Source organism: Tachypleus tridentatus, chromosome 7 (genome assembly GCF_004210375.1).
Source record: "Tachypleus tridentatus isolate NWPU-2018 chromosome 7, ASM421037v1, whole genome shotgun sequence".
Classification (NCBI taxonomy): Eukaryota; Metazoa; Arthropoda; class Merostomata; order Xiphosura; family Limulidae; genus Tachypleus; species Tachypleus tridentatus.
Genome location: NC_134831.1, coordinates 70,483,877 through 70,504,581, shown reverse-complemented (window position 1 = coordinate 70,504,581; position 20,705 = coordinate 70,483,877). Strand labels below are relative to the sequence as shown.

General features: G+C 32.2%; 1 protein-coding gene across 1 annotated transcript in view; it reads left to right on the top strand.

Moving 5' to 3' along the window:
• Nucleotides 1-6,513: 6,513 nt before the first annotated feature.
• LOC143255931 (uncharacterized) overlaps nucleotides 6,514-20,705 on the top strand; it is a 41,006-nt gene continuing 26,814 nt past the window's right edge. Inside the window, exons 1-2 of the mRNA XM_076512367.1 lie at nucleotides 6,514-6,937; nucleotides 16,214-16,421. Of these exons, the coding sequence (XP_076368482.1) occupies nucleotides 6,863-6,937; nucleotides 16,214-16,421 (283 nt within the window). The 5' untranslated portion in view covers nucleotides 6,514-6,862. The remainder of the gene's footprint in view (nucleotides 6,938-16,213; nucleotides 16,422-20,705) is intronic.

Sequence of the window (20,705 nt, the reverse complement as noted above, 5' to 3'; positions counted from 1 at the left end):
TAAGGCCCACCAGTGCTCAGACGTACGTCCAGAGGCTTATAATGCTATCTATATACAGAAAGAATAAACCTATCATGTGTAAAATTGAAAACGATTACTTTGGTTTGTATATAAATTTAATAATACTTATTTTGCACCATAAACTACATTATATACGAGCACCGATTATTTATTGTATTATTTACTAAAGCAAACCACGTAATTTTTGTCAATATTTATTAGTAACCTTAAATAACACTAGTCCCTCTATAGGTGGATCAGCGGTAAATTCATGGTATTAGAACAATAAAATTTTGGGTTCGATTCTGCCTGATGGACAGAGCGTAGGTAGCCTATTCTGTAGTTTTGTATTGAAAAAAAAATCCAGCAAACAAACCATTAATGAAATAAACGGCACACAAAAAATATTTATTTTATACTCTGCTCTATATATAACTGAGATTGACAATTTTAAACGACCAAGAGGCCTAAAAATTTATGATAAAAATCATGTAAACTGCAGATGTTGTTGTTGTGTATGTGTTTATTTGGCTTTTGTTGTTGTTTTTTTACATTTATTCGAAGTTGTTGAACGTGGATTCAAAAGCAAAGATATGTAAAAATAGCATTTCGGAAAAAAAAATTTACTGGTGTTAATTTTATCACAATTTTTTATGTCTATTATCGGCGTTTAAGCAGAATATTTTGAAAGACGTTAAACAATAATTTATAAGAAATCTATGAGGACACTGTAAATAAAAATCTTTCGGAAGCTCTCGTTGTTTGATATTTGGTATTTTTAACCAAAACAGAAACAGTCAGATCAGAGACTTCAAAGTTCAAGTCCGTCTATTACTAATTTAGAAGTGTTGCTCAGACGAGGGCAAGAAAACAGTAGCATTTCGTGAAGTTATGTGTAATTTAGAAATGCTGTCCACAGGAAGTGCAATCACTCATAGTACCTGTCGTCTACACGATTATATTTAAATAAATAATAGGACTGACTGTCAATGTTATAACACTCCTATAAATGGATGTTCCCAGCATATTTATTTTTTTATTGTGGTTCAAGTCTTAGTTCTTTGAGTTTGCAGCTCGACAAATAGTCTTTTGAGCCCCATTCGATCAGAACTGTTCGGAGAAATATTCTTGTTCAAAGGTTTGACTATCCAAGGAAATTTCTATCAATTTAGTTTATATCATTTAATTTTTATCTTCCCCGTAAACTCTCCGAAACCATTTTTAAAAACAACTTTTATAATATTTTTATCATAATTGTCAGATTCTGAAAAGATGAACAAAAAAAATTCATTAGAAGAAACTTTTGCTTAAAGCTGAAGAGTTAGTGTTGCTTTATGTTATGAGTTTTCATGCATCTGTTACGATATATATTAAGAAAAGAGCTAAATTTTCATGAATAGGGTTATTATAATGATTTGAAAAAGTCGTACATTTCTCCAGGTTCAAAATCTGACTTCTACTTTCTCCTCAAAATGTTTGAGGATCAGCTTTGGCAAATTTTATGTTTAAGGTTAGTTATTTGCATGTATTGGTATAACAATATAGTTAATTAATAAATGTTATTGAGATTCTATTTACCAACTCGAGATAGCGCTACTGCTCACTGATAAGTGTTCGCTGCAAAAACAAGTACTGAAACAAATTTATATGCAAAAACGGCTCGTTTGGGCTGAGTTTTTGCATATAAATTTCTCAACAAGTGGGTTTCTCGTCAAGTACTGAAACAAAGATTCATCCCTCCATAATCCGGGTTATATGTTTAGACTAATTGTGTTAAAGTGCACAACGTATTTGGAAAAAAAAAATGTAACTGATGTGAATTTTACAAACATCAATATATTATGATGATATTTACTACATTTTGACAATACTGTTGTTGTTTATTTCGTAAACATGGGAAATGGGAAATCACCATGGGAAATCAAACCCCAAATTTCAACGTTGCAAATCCATACACATATCGCGGACTCGCTAGGGAGGAAGTTTATAAATATTATACATGAATTTGTGCCAATAACCATGGTAATAAATAGGTAAATTTTCATGTTTAATTAGTTACTATTCATTGAGTTGTAGTATGACAAAGACAGGTAGATCAGAAACTTTAAGTATCTGAAGGTTTACGCTTGATATTTACCACCAGTTTCTCAGCATTAAGAGCCTAAAAGGCTTACAACGCTAAACAATAATCGTAGTGGCCGCAATACAGAGCCCATTGTTTTTCTTTGTGATTCCTAACAACAAAACATAGCTTAATATTCATTTATTAATATTGGCCCGGCATGACCAGGTGATTAAAACACTCCACTCGTAATCCTCATCACATCAAACATGTTCGCTCTTTTGACCTTGGGATCGATATAATATGACAGTCAATTCTATTATACATTGGTAAAAGAGTAGCCCAAGAGTTTGCGGTGGGTGTTGATGACTAGCTGCCTTCTCTTTAGTCTTACACTGCTAAATTAGAGACGGCTAATTAGATAGCCCTCGTGTAGCTTTGCGCGAAATTCAAAACAAACCAGTTATTTATTAATCCAAAAGTACAAGTGTGTTTTTAATTACACTTACTAATGTAATATATATCTAAACAGAAACAGGCCGAAAAACAAATGAAAAATAAAACACACTGCATCAATTGTAAGGATACCAGGGTACAGGCTTTAATGTGGGACATAAAATATACCTTTTGGAGGTGATTGCAGAAGCAATTTTAATTTTTTCTTACTTTTGTTTCGGCTTGTTTTTGTTTATAATAAACTAACATTAGTCAGGGGTTTAGATTTACTATTTTTAATGTAGTCTTTTCTTTTGGTCTTATTTTATTTTACTTAACTCTTTAGTCTTAATATTTTCTCTACATATATATATATATATATTATAAACAACTTTCACAAAAATTAATTTTTTGCCTTTTAAAATATATTGGTTGCTTTGAGGAAAAAATAATTTTCAAGAGACAACCAAGTTTGTTGAAACATTAATTAATTTATTTGAATACGATTCGCTCATATTTATTTGTAAAGTTAAGCCTAAATCCCCTCCCCCCTTCCAAAAAAAAAGGTCAGCAATAGGTCTGAGAGCTTAAAACACTAAAAGTGGTGTTTCGGCACTCATAGCGGGAAAACATAAATATCCTTGTGCTTCACAGCAAAATACCAAACAAAAAACAAATGTTTTTACATACAATCCACAAGAACTTAGTTAGAAAATAGTTAAGCATATAAACAAAGTATAAAAAAAAAAAAAGTGGACACCTAAAAGTAAATAAGCCTGTGAACATCCTATAATTCTAAAATAATCTATTGAAATCTTGCATGATGTTTTAAAACGTTTCTGGCAGAACTATATAACTAGTATGATGTCACCAAAAATGTATCGCTTTTTGAAAGGTATTCAACATACCTTTTCAGCTCAAAATATTCATACACCCGTATCATAAAGATGTGTTCATATTGGTGGATTTAGTATTGCCCAAACTCGGATATCATTTGCGATTAATAATATTGGAAAACAGAGGAATATGAATGACCTTATGGCGCAAGGATAATTTACACAGAGGCTTGTAACAAGTCATATCTCAACCTTGATAAATAAAGTGCAACATTTTGTAACAGATTAGAATGCATTAATACAAAGATTAATGGGAAAAGCCGTCCACGTACGTAGTAGAAGTCAGCAGTACGTGACTAAACCGAAAAAGGATCTCAGCGCAAAAAAGTGACACAAATCATATATACATAAGTTGATTTCATGACGTATTTATTCAACCACCACATACTTCAAATATCTGAAAAATTAAAATGTGTATTCACAATATTCCTGCAAAAACATATGTCAAGTTATCGTATAAAAAACTTATTAAATTCTCTACGATCTGGCTATACTTCAGTGAATTAATTTCGGACGTTAGTATTACGATGAGGACTTTAAATATCTTCGTCAGTGAAAATTTAGCAGGTGAAAAAATTACCCAAACCATGGAATGTCCCGCTGACAAATAGTCATTATTATTGCAAAGTGTTTTTACTGGTAAAACACAAGAAGCTTATGCTACTTTCTTTCTTTCTCAATACGATTGTATGGTTTATGAAAGGGTTAAAGCGGCTATTCTCAAATCATACGAGTTTGTACTGGATGTTTATCGTCAAATGTTTTGAGGTCATAACAAGCAAGATAATCACACTTACATGAAATTTGCCCACGAAAAAGAGGTTTATTTTGATCAGTGGTGTAATTCATTACATATTGACAACAGTTTTGTCAAACTAAGACAATTGTGTCTAATTGAGAAATGTAAATGTTGTAAAGGTGACAACCTCAAAACTTACTTGGATGAAAATAAAGTTGAAACACTACAAGAAGCAGCTGCTCTTTCTGATTGTTACGCTTTAACACATAAAACGAAGTTCCATAAAAATAAATTATTACTATTTCGACAAAAATCTGTATTTATTCACTCCAAAATACATTCAGATATTATTTTTAAAAATCCTGCTTCTCTAGTGCGAAATTACAAACGAAATAAAACTTCATCAGAATTATCAGGGCCTGCTTGTCTTTTTTTTAATCTGGTCTTGTTATGTCTGATTTTTGGAGTTTAAGAATAGGAGGCAACACCCAGTGTGTTCTTGTCACATGTAGACGTAGTTTCACCAAATCACCTAATGCTGGTAATTTGGCTGCTGATAAAAATACCAATGTAGTTACGGAGGAATTTAAACCTTTTGTGTCTGTGGTTCTGTGTACTTCATAAATGATACTGTGATTCTCATACCCATATGTATTCTATGTGATACTGGGGCAACTCAGTCATTGTGGTTATAAGGTATACTGTCTTTAGTTTTGAGTTTTGCCACTGGTGAGTCTGTTATTGCTCAGGATATTGAGGATAGTTTTGTTAAAGTTTCACTTCATAACATTCATTGTGCATCAGACCTAGTTTTGAGACCAGTTGTGGTTGGAGTAAGACCTACTCTGCCAATTAAGTCTGTATCATTATTGTTGGAAAAGTTGTTGCTGAACCTAATATATGATACTTCATCTAGGGATGATGTTATTGCTGAGGAGAATCCAAACATGTTTCCCTAGTGTGTTGAAACTTAAGCTCAAGCTAAGAAATTAAGCCAAATACAAACAATAGAAAACAACATCATAAATTTGTCTCAGACATATTTTGGATCCAACGGGATCTTGTAAACAATTGTCCTGCTGACAATTCTTTAGTGAGTGGAAATGATGAATGTGAGAAATCTGAACAAGAAGAAGACCAAGAATCTTCTCATTATTTAAATATGCACTCTCAAAAGATGAACTGAAGAAGGTTACAGATGGTTACTTTTTCAAAAATGGTGTGCTTTCATGGGAGAATGGAGACCACCAAATGTGCCAGCTTTAGAAAACTGGGCTATAGTTTATGAAATCGTTGTTTCAAAAGCATATCGTTTTAAAATATTGAAAGTTGCCTATAAACTTCCCATAGAAGGTCATGCAGGTGTTAACAAGACTTGTGTTGAAATTTTGAGACATTTCTAACACTAATTTTTTAATTCTGTAAGTAGGGAGATGTAACAGATTTACTAATGTCTATTTATTTTAACATCAGTGTTTGTTTTAGTTGGACATATGTTTGGGAATGTTTGTATCTTACAGTGTTAAATGTGTATTGCGAAAGCCCCATATATTCTCTAAATTTGTAGATGAGTCTTAAGTATTAGAATCAACAATGCATATATCTACGTAAATACCACTATTCTTAGGTCATCTGAACTTTCTAGAACCTTGCCTTAAAGTTTATAAATCGCAATACGCAGCAAAACAATATATATTGTTGAGTTGCTACAGCCATTATACCTCGGAAACTATAATTATGATAAATGATTATTAATCGGAAAACTACATATATTTGACCAAGAATGCATTATATTTCGAACATCACAAACCGTTTAACTTCAATGAATTAACTTTGGACACTACTATTTCTTCTAGAACGTTAAATATCTTCGTCGGTAAAAGTTATGTTGTCAGCGGTGTGACACCAGCAAAATATAGACAGCTAGCTTGCTCAAGCGAAGTGTAACAGTGTAATGCGCCGTCAATAAAATATGCAATTCCATACCAGGTAGAAGACTGAGTATTGTTTTTGAGCCTGTAAAATGTTGATATATAAATAATTATTTGTAATAACCGTTATTATAAATTGTATTGTTATTCGTACATTAAAATATATTTGTGTTAAGAAAGAAAATTGTGTATATGAATCTTGTTGGCAAATATCCTAAATTTGATACTTATTAACATTCAAATAACCTCTAAATTAAAATTTCTGGCTATTTGAAATCTTAATACGTGACGTACGTAACATGATAATTCGCAGATTTGTCCGAGATAAATTAATATACGTAGCATGTTGCATTCCCATATTTAAATATTTGACTTACAAAGCAACTGTAAATGTTATTATTTTTATTATATTATTTGTGTGCTGAGCCAAGCACTTGAACTTCGCATTTCCTTTTCACACCAGAGCTCAATATATTAATTTTTATGTTTCATTATTTAAAAAATGTTCATTTTTACATGAAATTTCCATACATATACAAATTTAAAAAAAAAATATGAAAATACACTGCATACATATATCATTTGAGGATCTTGAAAAATAATAATGTAGATATCCATAAAATAACTTTAATAAGTTATGAAATTCATGTTCCAGCTATCTACTGTCTTCTGAAACCATTAACGTTTTCCAATTACCATTGGTAAGCACGTGGTAAGAAAGAAGCGCGTGGCCGTATATAGAAAAATCAACGTTTTTACTTTTATTTTAGAGACTACAAATCTGTTTATTTCCATTATCATGATAGTAAAACCTAACAAACAAACAACCCAAAGAAGATCAGCGAATAAGAAAAATGTAGCAGAAACAGTGAAGGTAAATATAGTTTCTAAATCTAAGTTCTTTCAATATTAATATTAGAAATTCTGACTAGTTCTGGATGATTAACCCTAAAAATGCATAACGGTGAACATGGTATTGATACTATATACTATAGTTTGATTTTATCTTAGATAATATGTAATATTATGTCAACTAATTAAACTTTCAAGTTTATCCTATAGAGATAAAGAATAATAATGCAGCCCGAGAGTTAATTTTTCTTTTGTAACAGAATACTTAAGTTTTAAATTAATGAATTGTTAGCGGTAGTGAAAGCTAACACTTTGTAAGAGGTTCAAAATTTGGATTATTGCGATGGTGACATTGAAATACAAAATTTTTCTAGCCTGTATTTTTGAAAACTTAAATTTGTGTACTGTCATGCCGTTCTCTCTAGAATACTGCACAAAGAAATCTTTGTGTACTGTCATGCCGTTCTCTCTAGAATACTGCACAAAGAAACCTTTGTGTACTGTCATGCAGTTCTCTCCAGAATACTGCACAAAGAAACCTTAGGAGGCCTTAATCGCAAATAATCTTGTATTTAATAAGGTTACATCACCTCTATTATACAAAGTACGCGTACACATTTCAGAAGGAAGATTTGTAGATTCTTATTGTCAATATCAATTATCAATACATTTGTTATAACTACATTTTAGTCATTTATACTGCAAGATTGTTATTAACACTCCTACGAAAAAAATATTTACATCCACTAAAGTGATTTTGGAGCCTATCAGGCCCCATATATTTTTCCAATAGAAACGCAGTGATTTAGCAACATTCATTACAAACAACTTTAGAATGGCTCTGACAAACATTTTTTTTACAATTTGAGCAAACAATTTTCGACTGTCTATCTTTTGATCTGCCGCACAAATGGCATAGTCCTCTTTTTGCCCTCTTTGCAGGCAGTTCACATGAGGTTGTTTTGTCATTATCTTTGCAGTAAATTTCTTTGAATTCAAGCACCAATTGCCATATAAATTCTCTTCTGGCTTTTGATTTATGTTGACGAAGAAATTTTGGATGTTTTGTCGAGTATAGAACGAAAGCATTGTACGCAGCAAGATCTAGAATGTTATAGAATATGCAGACTGACCAGTGCTTTGATCGCCTCTTTGTTGTATAATATCTCACCAGTTGATCGAGAGTGTCGACACCTGCCTTCATTGCATTGTAAAGATTGATGATTTTGGGCTTTCCATTCTCTTCTACTTCACCAGACTGATGCTGAGAACTCAGTAGTAGCACATATTTTCCTGGTTTGTCTGAATGCCTGAGAAGAGTGATGTCGTCATGGTAGAAAAACTTTGGTGATAACTCTCTAGATTTTGCATTTATTTCAGGAGGCAGGAAGGTTCTTGATTTCCGTATGGTTCCAACAAGTCCTGTTCTTTTTGTTCGTAGGTACTTGGCAAGTGTCATTGTTGTGAAGAAATTATCTGTTGTTATTGTCCTTCCTTTTCCAAGAAATGGCTGACTCAGTTCTCTGACTATTCTTTCTCCTTGATTTGTTTCTGTCGTATTTCCAACCTATCCAGTATAAATTTGAGTGTTGAGGAGGTAACTTGTCTTTGCATCTGTTAAGCACCAAATCTTTATTCTGTATGTGCCTGGCTTTGTCTGAATGTATGTTCTGAAGCCAACTCTTCCTTTGAAGTTACATAGTTGTTGATCCACTGTCAGGTATTCGCTTGGGTTGTAACTGTTTTTGCAATTTTCAATTCCAGACACCAGAGATGGCGGCATCTTTGATTTCTCTATTTCTTTGAGAGTGGATGTCAAATCTGATTTTTGAGCACATTTTTTTGAATTTGTTTTGTGTAATCAGTTTTTGCAAAAATGGCAAACCGAATTCGGTTGAAAACATTTTGTCTATCGATGCATTTTTGGATTTGTTTATTCCAAGGAAAAGATTAGCTGCGATCCATTTCCAGAGGTCTTCTTCAAAAATTGGTTCTTTCATGACAGTGTTTGTTGAGTGAATGATCTGTTCCATCATATTATCAGAAATGAAAATTTTGAATGTTTCGAATGGTGTAGAGACTCTTGGAGCAGCTTGCCTTGTAATGCCTGGGTTCCCATTGAATATATTGAGAGCTGCAGTTCTCCTGTTGATCTTTGAAGGTGTTGTTGAATAACTAAAATTCTTATCTTTGGACAAAAGTTCGTTCACTGGCATCGTAGTAAGATCTTCTTGATTAATTTCTTTACTTTCAGAAGGGTATGGCGCGATTTGTTCATCATTTTCGGCTTCAAAAGGATCATCATCACAATTCTCAGAGTAGTCTTCGACATTATCATGTTCACTTTCATCGTCAGATGGTTTTGTCAGTAAATGTACAGCTTCATCAAGAGATAACATTTTTGACACGGTTTGAAGATTTTAGCTCCTATATATATAGGATTTGTGGATTCTTCTAGAATATTCTAGATTATTCTAAATACTTCTGTACAGTTTCTAGAATGTTCTAGAACAGGCACGGGCAAACTAGGCAATAATCAGGACTGTCTAAAATTATTGTTGAAGTAGAGTTATTATCCTAAATATCCATCTTTTGAAAAGAAGTTGTAAAATTAATATATTTTTACTATAATTTGCTTTTTTCGGTTGCCCAGACCTGTTCTAGAATTATTCAGGAAATAAATAGTCATTTTTATGTTTTTGATCTGGGGCCTAATAGGCCCCAAAATACCCTTAGTGGATGTTTTAAAAAAAAATTTTAAATATTATTTCGCAAATGTCTGAAAAGTCAAAATATTATTGCTCCTTAAAATATAAAGGGATAGGGTCAGTTAATGGCAATTTCATTTAAATACAAAATTATTAGCCTAATATTAATAACCTTTCAAGTTGCTCCGGGGCCTATTAGGCCCCAATTTTCGTAGGAGTGTTAACAAGATTTCACTTTCCAGTGATGTGCATATTTTTCCCACTTAATGAACCTAGACCATACTCTCAGGTGACAAAGAGAGCCTCATGCAGATTCCATAGAAATTGATAAATTTTACTAAAATAGTGGAAATATGGCAACATTCTTCTGTGCTGAATGCTTTGACACTTAGATTTCCAGGATTTGTTTTACCATTGAACACAAGAGTAATCCCAAACACTTTTTGCAAATTTATAATACACACACAAATACAAAATACTATTTAATTATTTAAAAGTAAAGTTGTTTTAAGTCGTATTTTCAACATGTCCACTGTATACGTAGTATATGTGTTGTAAAGAGCAACCATGCTGAAGCTAGTGTAATTTCAAAATTTTCTTTTGTTCTTAGATCACAATTGATAGAAGTATTGTTATTTAAATGTAATTTAATGTTATTTGCATTAGGGGTGACTTTTAAAAATTTGCTACATGTGTATCCCTCCTAAATATAACAAGGGGATTTTGGGTCCATTTAGGACACCTTATCCACTAAATTAAACTCAAATTCTCAAAGCCAACCTTCATCATTTTAAATATTTATCAAGCTTTCCCTGAAATTTACTTAAATTAACTGCATCTACAACATCTAAAGGCATCATATTCCAAAGGCCAACCACCCTGTATTGCGAGAGAAATAAAGATGTCTTAGCTGAATATGACTCTTACTTTGCCAAAATCTATGTTTGTATCCTTACCATTTTCACTATTAAATATAAAAAAATTGGGGAATCACCACTATCAATTACACTAATAATCTTAAACACTTCATTCAATTACACTACACAACAATTTTTTTGAAAAGATTTTGCTGATTGTGACAGGTACCTTTTGGGTATGAGCAAATATAGTTTTGGTTTTACTTCATCACGCAGGAACTGAGAAATAGCCAGTTAACTGTTTACTAGCAATAACATATTCAATTGTGTTCATGTTTCTAATATGCTGTTACATTCAACATAATTAAAAGTGTTTTGATCCTGATTTTCATTTGTATTCAATGTCCAGTGCATCACATTGCAGTGCTCAACAGTAGTCAGCAAGCATTGATGGATTCCAGTTGCCCTGATATTGTTTTTTCATTGTAGCAAAACTGAAGATTTTGATGAAATGGTACATGATGGGCAACTTTGGATGTGATTTTCATGATCAGCAGCCAAAAATCTATAAGGAACACCCAACTGTGTTCAAGAAGCAAAAACTTTGTTGTGTAGCGATATCTGTCTCTTCTTTTTCCAAGAGAAAGCAAGTTCAGAAACCTGAACCTGTGACAACTTTTACATCTTGGGTATCATCCTAATACCCACTCTTGAAACCCTTTCTAACAATTCAGTAAGAAGTCCAAAGCTGAATACAGCACTTTAGCTTTTACCTAACTAATGATCCCTAGTGGCACAGACGTACATTGCTAGAAACTGGGTTTTAATACCCATGGTGGGCAGAGTGCAGATAGTTCATTGTGTAGCTTTGTGCTTAACTTCAAACATGCATATATAAAATGAATTGTATTTGGTATTTCTATAGATACAATCTAAAATCCTGTTTGCCCTGTTACTAACACCAGCACTTTGCTTGAATAGCTTAAGATTGATCAACCAGAATACCAGTGTTATTTTCTTTTATAACACTTTTAAAATTATCCCTGACCAAAATATACTTATTACTCAAATTTTGATATCTTGCATCAATTACCTAGCTACATTTGTAATTAAGTCATCTTTTATTTGTTCACCCAGATCATCAAATAATCCAAATACTGCTGTGAAGGTGTTAATCCTTTTCATAACTATCAACACCCAAAATGTTGATGTCATTAGATCTATGTGAGCAGTAATCTCTTCAAAGATTGTTAAAATCTTAGTAATATAAGATTTTCCTCTAACTATGCTATCTCCAAAATTTTTAAATTTTTTCTATGACCTTGCAAAGCATCTTTTATTAAACTTTCAAAACTTTTCCCACAACTGATGTATGACTAATAGGGCCATAATAATTACTGGAACAACATTTGTCATCTCCCTTAAAAAAAGGAGTAGAATCAGCCAACTTCAGTCTCCTGGCACCTGCCAAGGACTTTGAAAAGGTAATAGCAAATGGCTAACATATCCAGTCCTTACATTTTTCAAAACCCTTGGCCAAATATCATCGGACCTTTAACTTCCATATTTGTTTTTAATTAACCCAGAATTAATGTGAGAATTTTGTCTCCATCTTCTAACCGTTCAAGATGGGGAATATTGTTTAAATTTTTATTAGTCAAAATTGAAGAAAATGTATTATCTAATAACCAAATCATTCCATATTAATTGGATCATAGCATTCCTATGTCATCCCTCAAAGGCTCTATTTCCAGCTCAACATTTTGCTTACCCCTAATGTATAAGGAAAATTTAAAATATATATAGACGTTTGAACTAAATGGCATAAGCAGGCTAAGTACAATGATGTGGGGATGCCAAAACCTCTTTTTAAACTTGTGATTGTTTGTCAAAGCAAGTAGCACATGGATGAGCCAGCTAGACTGCCACTGTTTGGTCCCTGTAATACACTTTTGAAAGCAGTGGTAAAAATACTCAAGTGGTTTCTTTAGATAAGACGTAAACTGCAGCTGTTTATTTTTCATGTTCCTCTTGATGTTTTTCATGATTAACACATATTAAGCGTATTTGCTTCTAATGCTTTACTAACTTACACCATATAAACCATAACTTTTAATAATAAAATATTTCACTGTTTTTCAGTATAAGGGGGACAGTCATGTACTAGTTTCTGCCCAAATCATACATTTTTTTAACTTTTATATAATAGTTATCATAAAATATTGCTGTATGTGACTAAAACAAATGTTAGTATTTGAAAAGAAAACATGAAACAATAAATGTACACATGTAAATAAGATATATGTTTATTTACCAACATTTTCTACAGTTCATTTTAGAGCAAAATAATGTTGCTGATGGGGGTGATTAGCAATTAATTGCTAGTGTCATCATATCTTTGGGGCCTGCTCTTGTCCATCTTTTCTCAAGAGGGAGATCTTAGCCCAGGCTTTGATGAATGTTTTCAGATCTAGGAGTTGGCCACATGTGGCTGGAACTAGGGGCTACCTATGTTGATTTACTTTCACAGCAATGAATGCTTGCTAATGATTACATGATATGAACAACCACTTGATAGTATTGCCTGAATTAACCTCTTTTGGCCCCATATGAGTATAAACATGTGCACTGGTTGGTTGAATTAAGAGAAAGACATAAATCAAAATGGCACGAAGTTAGCGACAAGAAGTCTTCATTCCCGAAAGAAACATGAAGCACTGAGCCCACCATCAAAATCCTAGAAATAGTTTGATTTAGGACTCAAAGAATGTGAAAAGAGTTCAGAACTATTGTGTGTTTCTAGATTTGAGTTCAATTTAGCACAGCCCTGTGTATAAATAAAATGGTAAAAAATACCAGGTGTCGTGATGGCATTTGGGATTTGTCAAGGCCTATTTTAACATATCACCATAAGATAACCTTCCATTTTCTGAATTATTCTAGATGACGACCTCTGAACACTTTCCAATAAGTTAAGTGTCCTTTCTTAGATAAGTCCAAAACTACAACTTTGTTGACAAATAAGTGTTTACTTCTTTTTGACTTGTGGTTAATATCTATGAATATGCCCAACAATTTATTAGCTTTACTGCTAGCAATAGAACACTGGTTCACTGGCTTGAGTGACTTATCAATTAAAGATAACTGAGAGTCTTTTGTTTACTGCAAGTCATTTTCCTATAACATACTTCCACACCAAGAATCATGTCATACAAAATCACAAAAAAGTGTGAACTTTCTACCCATGTTCTGAATGAGATTTAAAAAATGAATTACTATTAATTAATGTTGGTAGAGCTATATAACTAATGTTTGATAAAATAGATAAAATGGGAGTGTTATTTTTTTTGTCTTCCAGGTCTACTAGGTTGAATCTTTCAGAAACTCAAAAGGCAAAATATGTTTCCTGATTTATAAACCTATAAGTTAGTAAAATATTAAATAGAACTGAGATTATAATAAATGTAATGGAAAACCAAAAATGGGTATTTAAAAAATTGAATACGAATGTACTTGTACATACATTGCTCAGACTAAAAGATATTTAAAATTTAAAGCAAATGAATACAATAGAAATGTTTAAAATAATAAAATTGAAATTTCTTCATTTGTGAAACATATAAATGTTACTGGGTTTATTATTTTGTGGGAGAAAACTGTTAGTAAGTTTGGAATTAAATTGTAGATTATGATTCAAACTTTAATATTCTAAATGAGTTAATTGTTTTAATTTAAAAGAACACACCTTAGTATAGATTTTTATTGAGTCACGTGGTATGTTGAATACAGCACTGCTTAAAAAATAGATGTTTGTGGTGTGAAAATAACAAGTCTATAGTTTTGTACAAATTATGAATTCATATTAACAGTATTGACATGCTAGAATATAAAATAAGAACCTCACATCTTTTTATTTTGCTGAAATATGGCTTATGTACTGAATAAAACATAGTTGTCCCATTCACCTCTTTACTTTTTTGAAAATGGCCTTTTATATACTCTTAACTTCAATATATGGTGTGAATAGCCAATTGACAGCTTAGAATGTTCCCACTAGTTGTTCTCACAGCCATTTTAATGTGAGAAAAGGATACCATGTTCTTTCAAACCAAGATTTTAAAGAGGTAAGTTGTGTCTTGAATCTGCTTGAAGTTTCAGAATTTTTTTAGAACTAAGTACAGCTTAGTTATTAAGCTTAATAAATTATAGTGGGATTCAACTGTATACATAAAACTTTTTTTAAAAATTTTGATATCCTGCCTGTGCAAAATTTTAAAAGGCTTAGCAACTTGCATTCCAACAGCAACCGAGTTCAAAGGTCATAGCTAGAATAGATAATTGTTTGCTTTACTTCTTTATTTATTGTTCTATATTTTAAGAAAAATATGTTTTGTAACTTGTTTTTAAATGGTAATAATCCATATACATATGTATAATAATTGAAATGTTACTATATATCACAAAATACTAATCCACGAAAATGCATCCAAGACGTATTTACTTTGTTAAGACTAAAGGTCAGTTTTATGCTATTGGATATGATAGCATGAATACACGTCCGTCTGTCCAGTCCACCTTGTCTGTACTAGTTATGTAATGTTAGCTAGGGATGCCTGCAAGGTCAATATTATGATAATAAAGTAATAAACACGTAACATTGTGAGACTTGAGTTACTTAGAGTAAATCTTTGTATATTTGTGTTATAATATGTAGTCATTCTAGCATGATAAAATGTGTAATTTCTATTTGTTTTAAAAGCTATAATGTAAATACTTAAAAGTGCACAAATGTGTAAACAAACTTGTATATATTATACCAAGCTCACTGTGAAACAGTTAAAGTATAATTGCCCTGTAACTGCATCTTGTATCTTATGCTCCTGAGAATAGTGTGATTAACATCAAAGCATGTAGTGTTTATGTTTTGAGACCCTTGAAGATTGTCTCAGAATAAAGATTTTAAAACATTGATCATGGGTGCTTTGTCTAAAATATTAACTGAGTACCTTGAGGTTTAGCTTTATCACTAGTTGTCATTTGAAGATAAAGTATTTCCTTAGCATTACTTTTAAGAGAAACAAGGGCCTGTTGATCCTTTAAGGCTGTTCAAGTCCCTAAATAGATAAATAGAAAATAACGTTCAATCATAATAATTTAAATATTAAGCCTTTCTTTAAACTCCACTAAATCTAGTGCATCTACCAAACTGAGGGCAATCCATTTCAAAGTTCTGTCACTTTGTTAGAAAACAAACGTTTTGAGATGTTGACTTTGCATTTATATTTATATTTTCTTGTCTTACCATTCTCACCATCAAATTTGTTAAAAGATCTGCATCAAAACTATAATTTCCCTTAATGATCTTGAGTGCCTCAATTAGATTTGTTTTTTTCAAGAGAAAAGAAGGTTCTTAACCTATCATCTTATGATAACATTTGGATCCCAAGATCATTCTAGACTAGTAATCCTCTTTAGGCCTTTCTAATACTCTAGTGTACTTTCGTAAGTTAAAAAGCTCCAGACTAAAAACAATACTCCAAATACTCATTTAAGTCAAAAAATAGTATGTAATAGTTATAATACTCTTCCCATATTCATTTATTTCTTCTAGAAAATTGGAAAGCCTGAAGATTTTTATCATTCATTTCACTGCAAATAATAGTTTCAAATTAAGTCTGCATTTTGTATGTATTTAAATATGAAACTGGTTTATAAAATAAAAAATTCTATCAGGTTTCTAAGAAAGAACTGAAGAAAAAATTGAAAGAGGAAGATGAGGAGATAAAATTAGATGACTCTGAGGAATTGAATGAGTCAGGCTCAGAGGGTGAAGTCTCTGATTTGGAAGATGAAGAAGTCTCTGATTTGGAAGATGAAGAAGTCTCTGATTTGGAAGATGAAGAAGTCTCTGATTTGGAAGATGAAGTTTCTGATAATGATGGTATGCTGAAAAAAATATTCTTATTGGTATATTTTTCATGCAAGTATGCATTACATTGTAAAATTAATTTTTGGGTGATTGGTATAACCTTTATCAGTGTTCAGATTTTGGCCCATTTTTAAGGAGAATCTTTAACAGAAATTTCATTAACAGAAGCTTTAAACAAGGATTCAGACTTGTAAAGTTTAACAAATTGGCCTTATTCTTTAAGTTTGTTCCTGAACTAAATGAAAATTTTCAACATGTGCATAAAACTATAAATTTTAAATAAGTATTTACTTTCATTGTTCTTTCATAAACAATGAAATTATAGGGTTATGTAACTTAAAAGTTGTACCCTGCACTAGCAATAAACAAATAAGAAAATTTTTTAGATAAGATAAAAATATAATCATAAAAACATGCACATTTTGAAGTTATTTTTTTAGATAATCAAATATTTTTAATTTGATGGTAATACCTGCAATAATAAGTTTGTTTCTTTTAATTATAAAAATTCTAAGCCATGTATTATAAAGTTTCAAGATACCAATGTTCTAATGTAAATTCCTCACCAATTTTATTTTCATTTCTAAACATATAAAGCAGAGATGTCTGGTTTCACAACTTGTAGGAAATTAGTTAACAAACTTCACTAAAATTTGGGTAAAGTTTAAATGGATAATCAATTAGACAAATGGTTAAGTTTTTGGCAGCTATTTAAATTTTACTGTATTAGTGCCCAATGAACAAACAGTGAATAGAGAAACAAGTAAAACTAACTAAAGTAACAATGTCAAAATGTACAGTGAGTACTTTTGCATCAGATATACTGTTTTGTGCTGTGATTCAAAATATTAAAAGCCTCTCTCTTCAAAATTCAAATTACACCATTATTTTTAAGTATTTTTATTTTCTTATCATAAAATTTAAATTTCTCTACTGTGAGACAAGTTATATCTTTATGTATATTTCCCATTAAATGTAAAGATTTATCCTGTAAGAGAGCAGTGTTCTTCTCTTTCAACCAATATATGTAAAAACAGCTGGTTTGGGTTGAGAAAATTTTTTATGCAGAGGAGCGAACAACGTTTCGACCTTCTTTGGTCATCGTCAGGTTCGTGTGACCTTGACGATAATCGAAGAAGGTTGAAACGTTGTTCGCTTCTCTGCATAAAAAATTTTCTCAACCCAAACCAGCCATTTTTACATATATATATTTTTCTCTACAAGTGGGTTTTTTCGTCATCACTATACTTTCAAGCAATGTTTCAAGATCTGTATTACACACATACACAGTATTATGTCTTTTTTCAACAATCCATAGATAATGCTTAAATTCATCCTTTTTTCAAACTCAAGTTTCACTTGAAAATTATTACATTTACTGGATATAGTAATACTTCTACCACTACATTGTACTTTTCAAAAGTCAATGATTGTAACAGCTTTAAAATTAGTTTTGGTGCTTAAAATGTTAAATAATATAGAAGTTAATGATAATGGATGCTTACCTAAGGTTTGCAAAGTTTGTATGTGCAAAATACAGAAATGTGAGATGAACTATGAGTGTTTGAGAAACTATTAAAAAACGTGGGTATGTTTCACAAAACTGGTAGCAAAAGATTTTCAACAAGACTTTATACAACTTCAGATAAGTTGTTTTTTTTATTGTACTTGATGTTTTAGCTTAGATGTTTTTCATGGGTTTGTGAATGTCACAAGTTAAACTAGTTTTAAATTATAGTAACTGCAAATAATTTTGTTTGTAATGTGTCATTCATAGACCCTTGAAAAAAGGTATGAGCCTAAACATTGGATAGAATAAAAAAGACATTCATCTGAAGTTGCTTTTTATCTGTGTTGAAAATGTTCTCCTCCTTCCTTTTCACTGAAAATTTAAAAAAAGTGGCAGTAAAAGAGTTTATTGTTTACTTTTTTTCCCACAAAGTAAACCACAGTGTGCCTGTAAGCATTTAAATATGTAGTTAATATTTATAAGACAATTATAAAGCATTAAAAGAAAATAAGTTAACCATGAAAAGGAAGATGAGATGTTATCATAATGATAGTTATATATTACATAAATTTAATTTTTCTTTACATTTCCCAAAAGTTGCCAGTTTGACCTGCAAAACATATTTAGCATACCATAATAGTTTGGAACAACATGGGATCTATTAGTCCATCTTGGCTGTTCCATATTTTAAACTAAGTTAAAATAAATTAAATATCTCAGACAGTTATTATCATTTGCATACTTATCAAGCTTTTTCTTAATTTCACTTAAATTTACTGCCTCTACATTCAAAAGACCACTTATTTTCATGCACCCAGTCAGTCATTTACTGCTATAGATCTTTCTATCTGCTCCCCTTTTCTTTTCACTTGCTTTTCTTGGTAGGTTGTTATCAATCCATGGGGTAGTGATCATTTTCCTAACATATTAAGAGAAATTTGCCATGGTCAGTGCCACCTGACCTATGTGCCTCAGTGGAAGTTGGACCAGGTCAACTGGCCCTCTTTCACTGCTGTCTCAGAACTTGATCCTGCTATCTTATGTGAATCATTGATAGATGATTGTGTAGCAGCAGTAACTAACTGTATTGTCCAAGCAGCTGCTCAGTGCATCTCCTATACCTTGACATCTTTCCCACAGCACACCTGCCCTTGGTGGAATTCTGCTTGTTCTATAACAGGAAAAGCTCAGAAACATGCTTGAGATAAATTTCATAGATATCCCACTCTTACAAACTGCATTGCATTTCAGAAAGTCTGTGCATAGGCTCAGAGAGTTAGACGTTAAAGCCAGAAGGAATCTTGGATTAAATATACCTTCAGCATTTCTTCAACCACCAGTTCAAAAGTCATATGGGACAAGATCCAGAAGGTGAGTGGACAGTATACTTCTGTCCCCCTCTCTATCGTAATATACAATGGCCATGAAGTTGCTGATGCTCAGAGCATTGCCAGTACTTTTAGTGAATGTTTCTCTTATGTATCTAGCTCTTCAAACTCATCCCCTTCCTTCTTAGCTATTAAAACATGAGTTGAACATCTGCATCTTTCCCTTTTGACCAATCATTCCTGTGACTACAATCGTCCTCTTACACTAGTGAAACTTAAACTTGTGCTGCATCCGTCTGGCAATACATCAGTTGGACCTGATGATATACATTATGAGACATGCTACACCACCTTTCTCCTGCCTCTCTTACTATTCTCCTGGCTGTCTTTAACCTGATATGGCAGGGGAACGTCTTTCCTGATGCTTGGTGCCAAGCTAATGTACTCCCTATTCTTAAACCTGGGAAGTATCCAAAGATTCCTTCAAATTACCATTCAATTGCTTTGATGAGTTGTCTTAGTAAGACAACCTTCTCTCACCCATTCAGTGTGAGTCATGAAGACAACACTCCACGATAGACCACTTAATTCGCCTTGAAACATCAGTTAGAGAAGCCTTTTTGAAGTGACAACATCTTGTTTCTATTTTTTTGTGATTCAGAGAAAGCTTATGGTACAACATAGAGATATGGCATTTTGCAAGACCTTCACTCATATGGATTGCATGGCAATTTACCACTTTTTATTAAGCATTTTTTAATGAACCGAGGATTCCAGGTCTGTGTGGGCTCAACACTTTCCTGTTTTTTCCCACAGGAACGTATAGTCCCTCAGGGCTGTGTTCTGAGTGTCACACTTTTCATTATAAAAATTAATGCCATCACTGAACAGCTACCCTCTATAGTTGCAAATGGTCTTTTCGTTGATGACTTTCATATCTCATGTCAGTCATCAAATACGAGGTTTATTGAGTGGCAGCTACAAACTGCAATCAATCATGTACTTAAGTGGACCAGAATAAATGGTTTTCAACTTTCTCTCCTTAAAACTGTTTATGTACATTTCTGCTGCCAACAGAGTATTCAATCAGATCCAGAACTTTGTATTGATGGTGATGTACTTCCTGTCATCCCTGAGGCAAAGTTCTAGGGTCTTATATTTGACTGTAAATTAAACTTTATTTTCCATATCAAACAACTTCATGTCAAATGTATAAGAGCACTGAACATCCTCTGTGTCCTATCTTCCACCTCTTGGGGAGTGGATTGATACTCCATGCTTAAAATTTATCATGCTCTTATTAGATCCAAACTTAACTATGGGTTTATGGTTTTGCCAGAACCTCAACACTGAAAATGCTGATTCTATTCACCATTAGGGGTTTCAGCTTTGCACTGGGGCCTTTCATACTTCTCCAGTCCAAAGTTTGTATATGGAGTCCCATGAACCCCCTCTGTA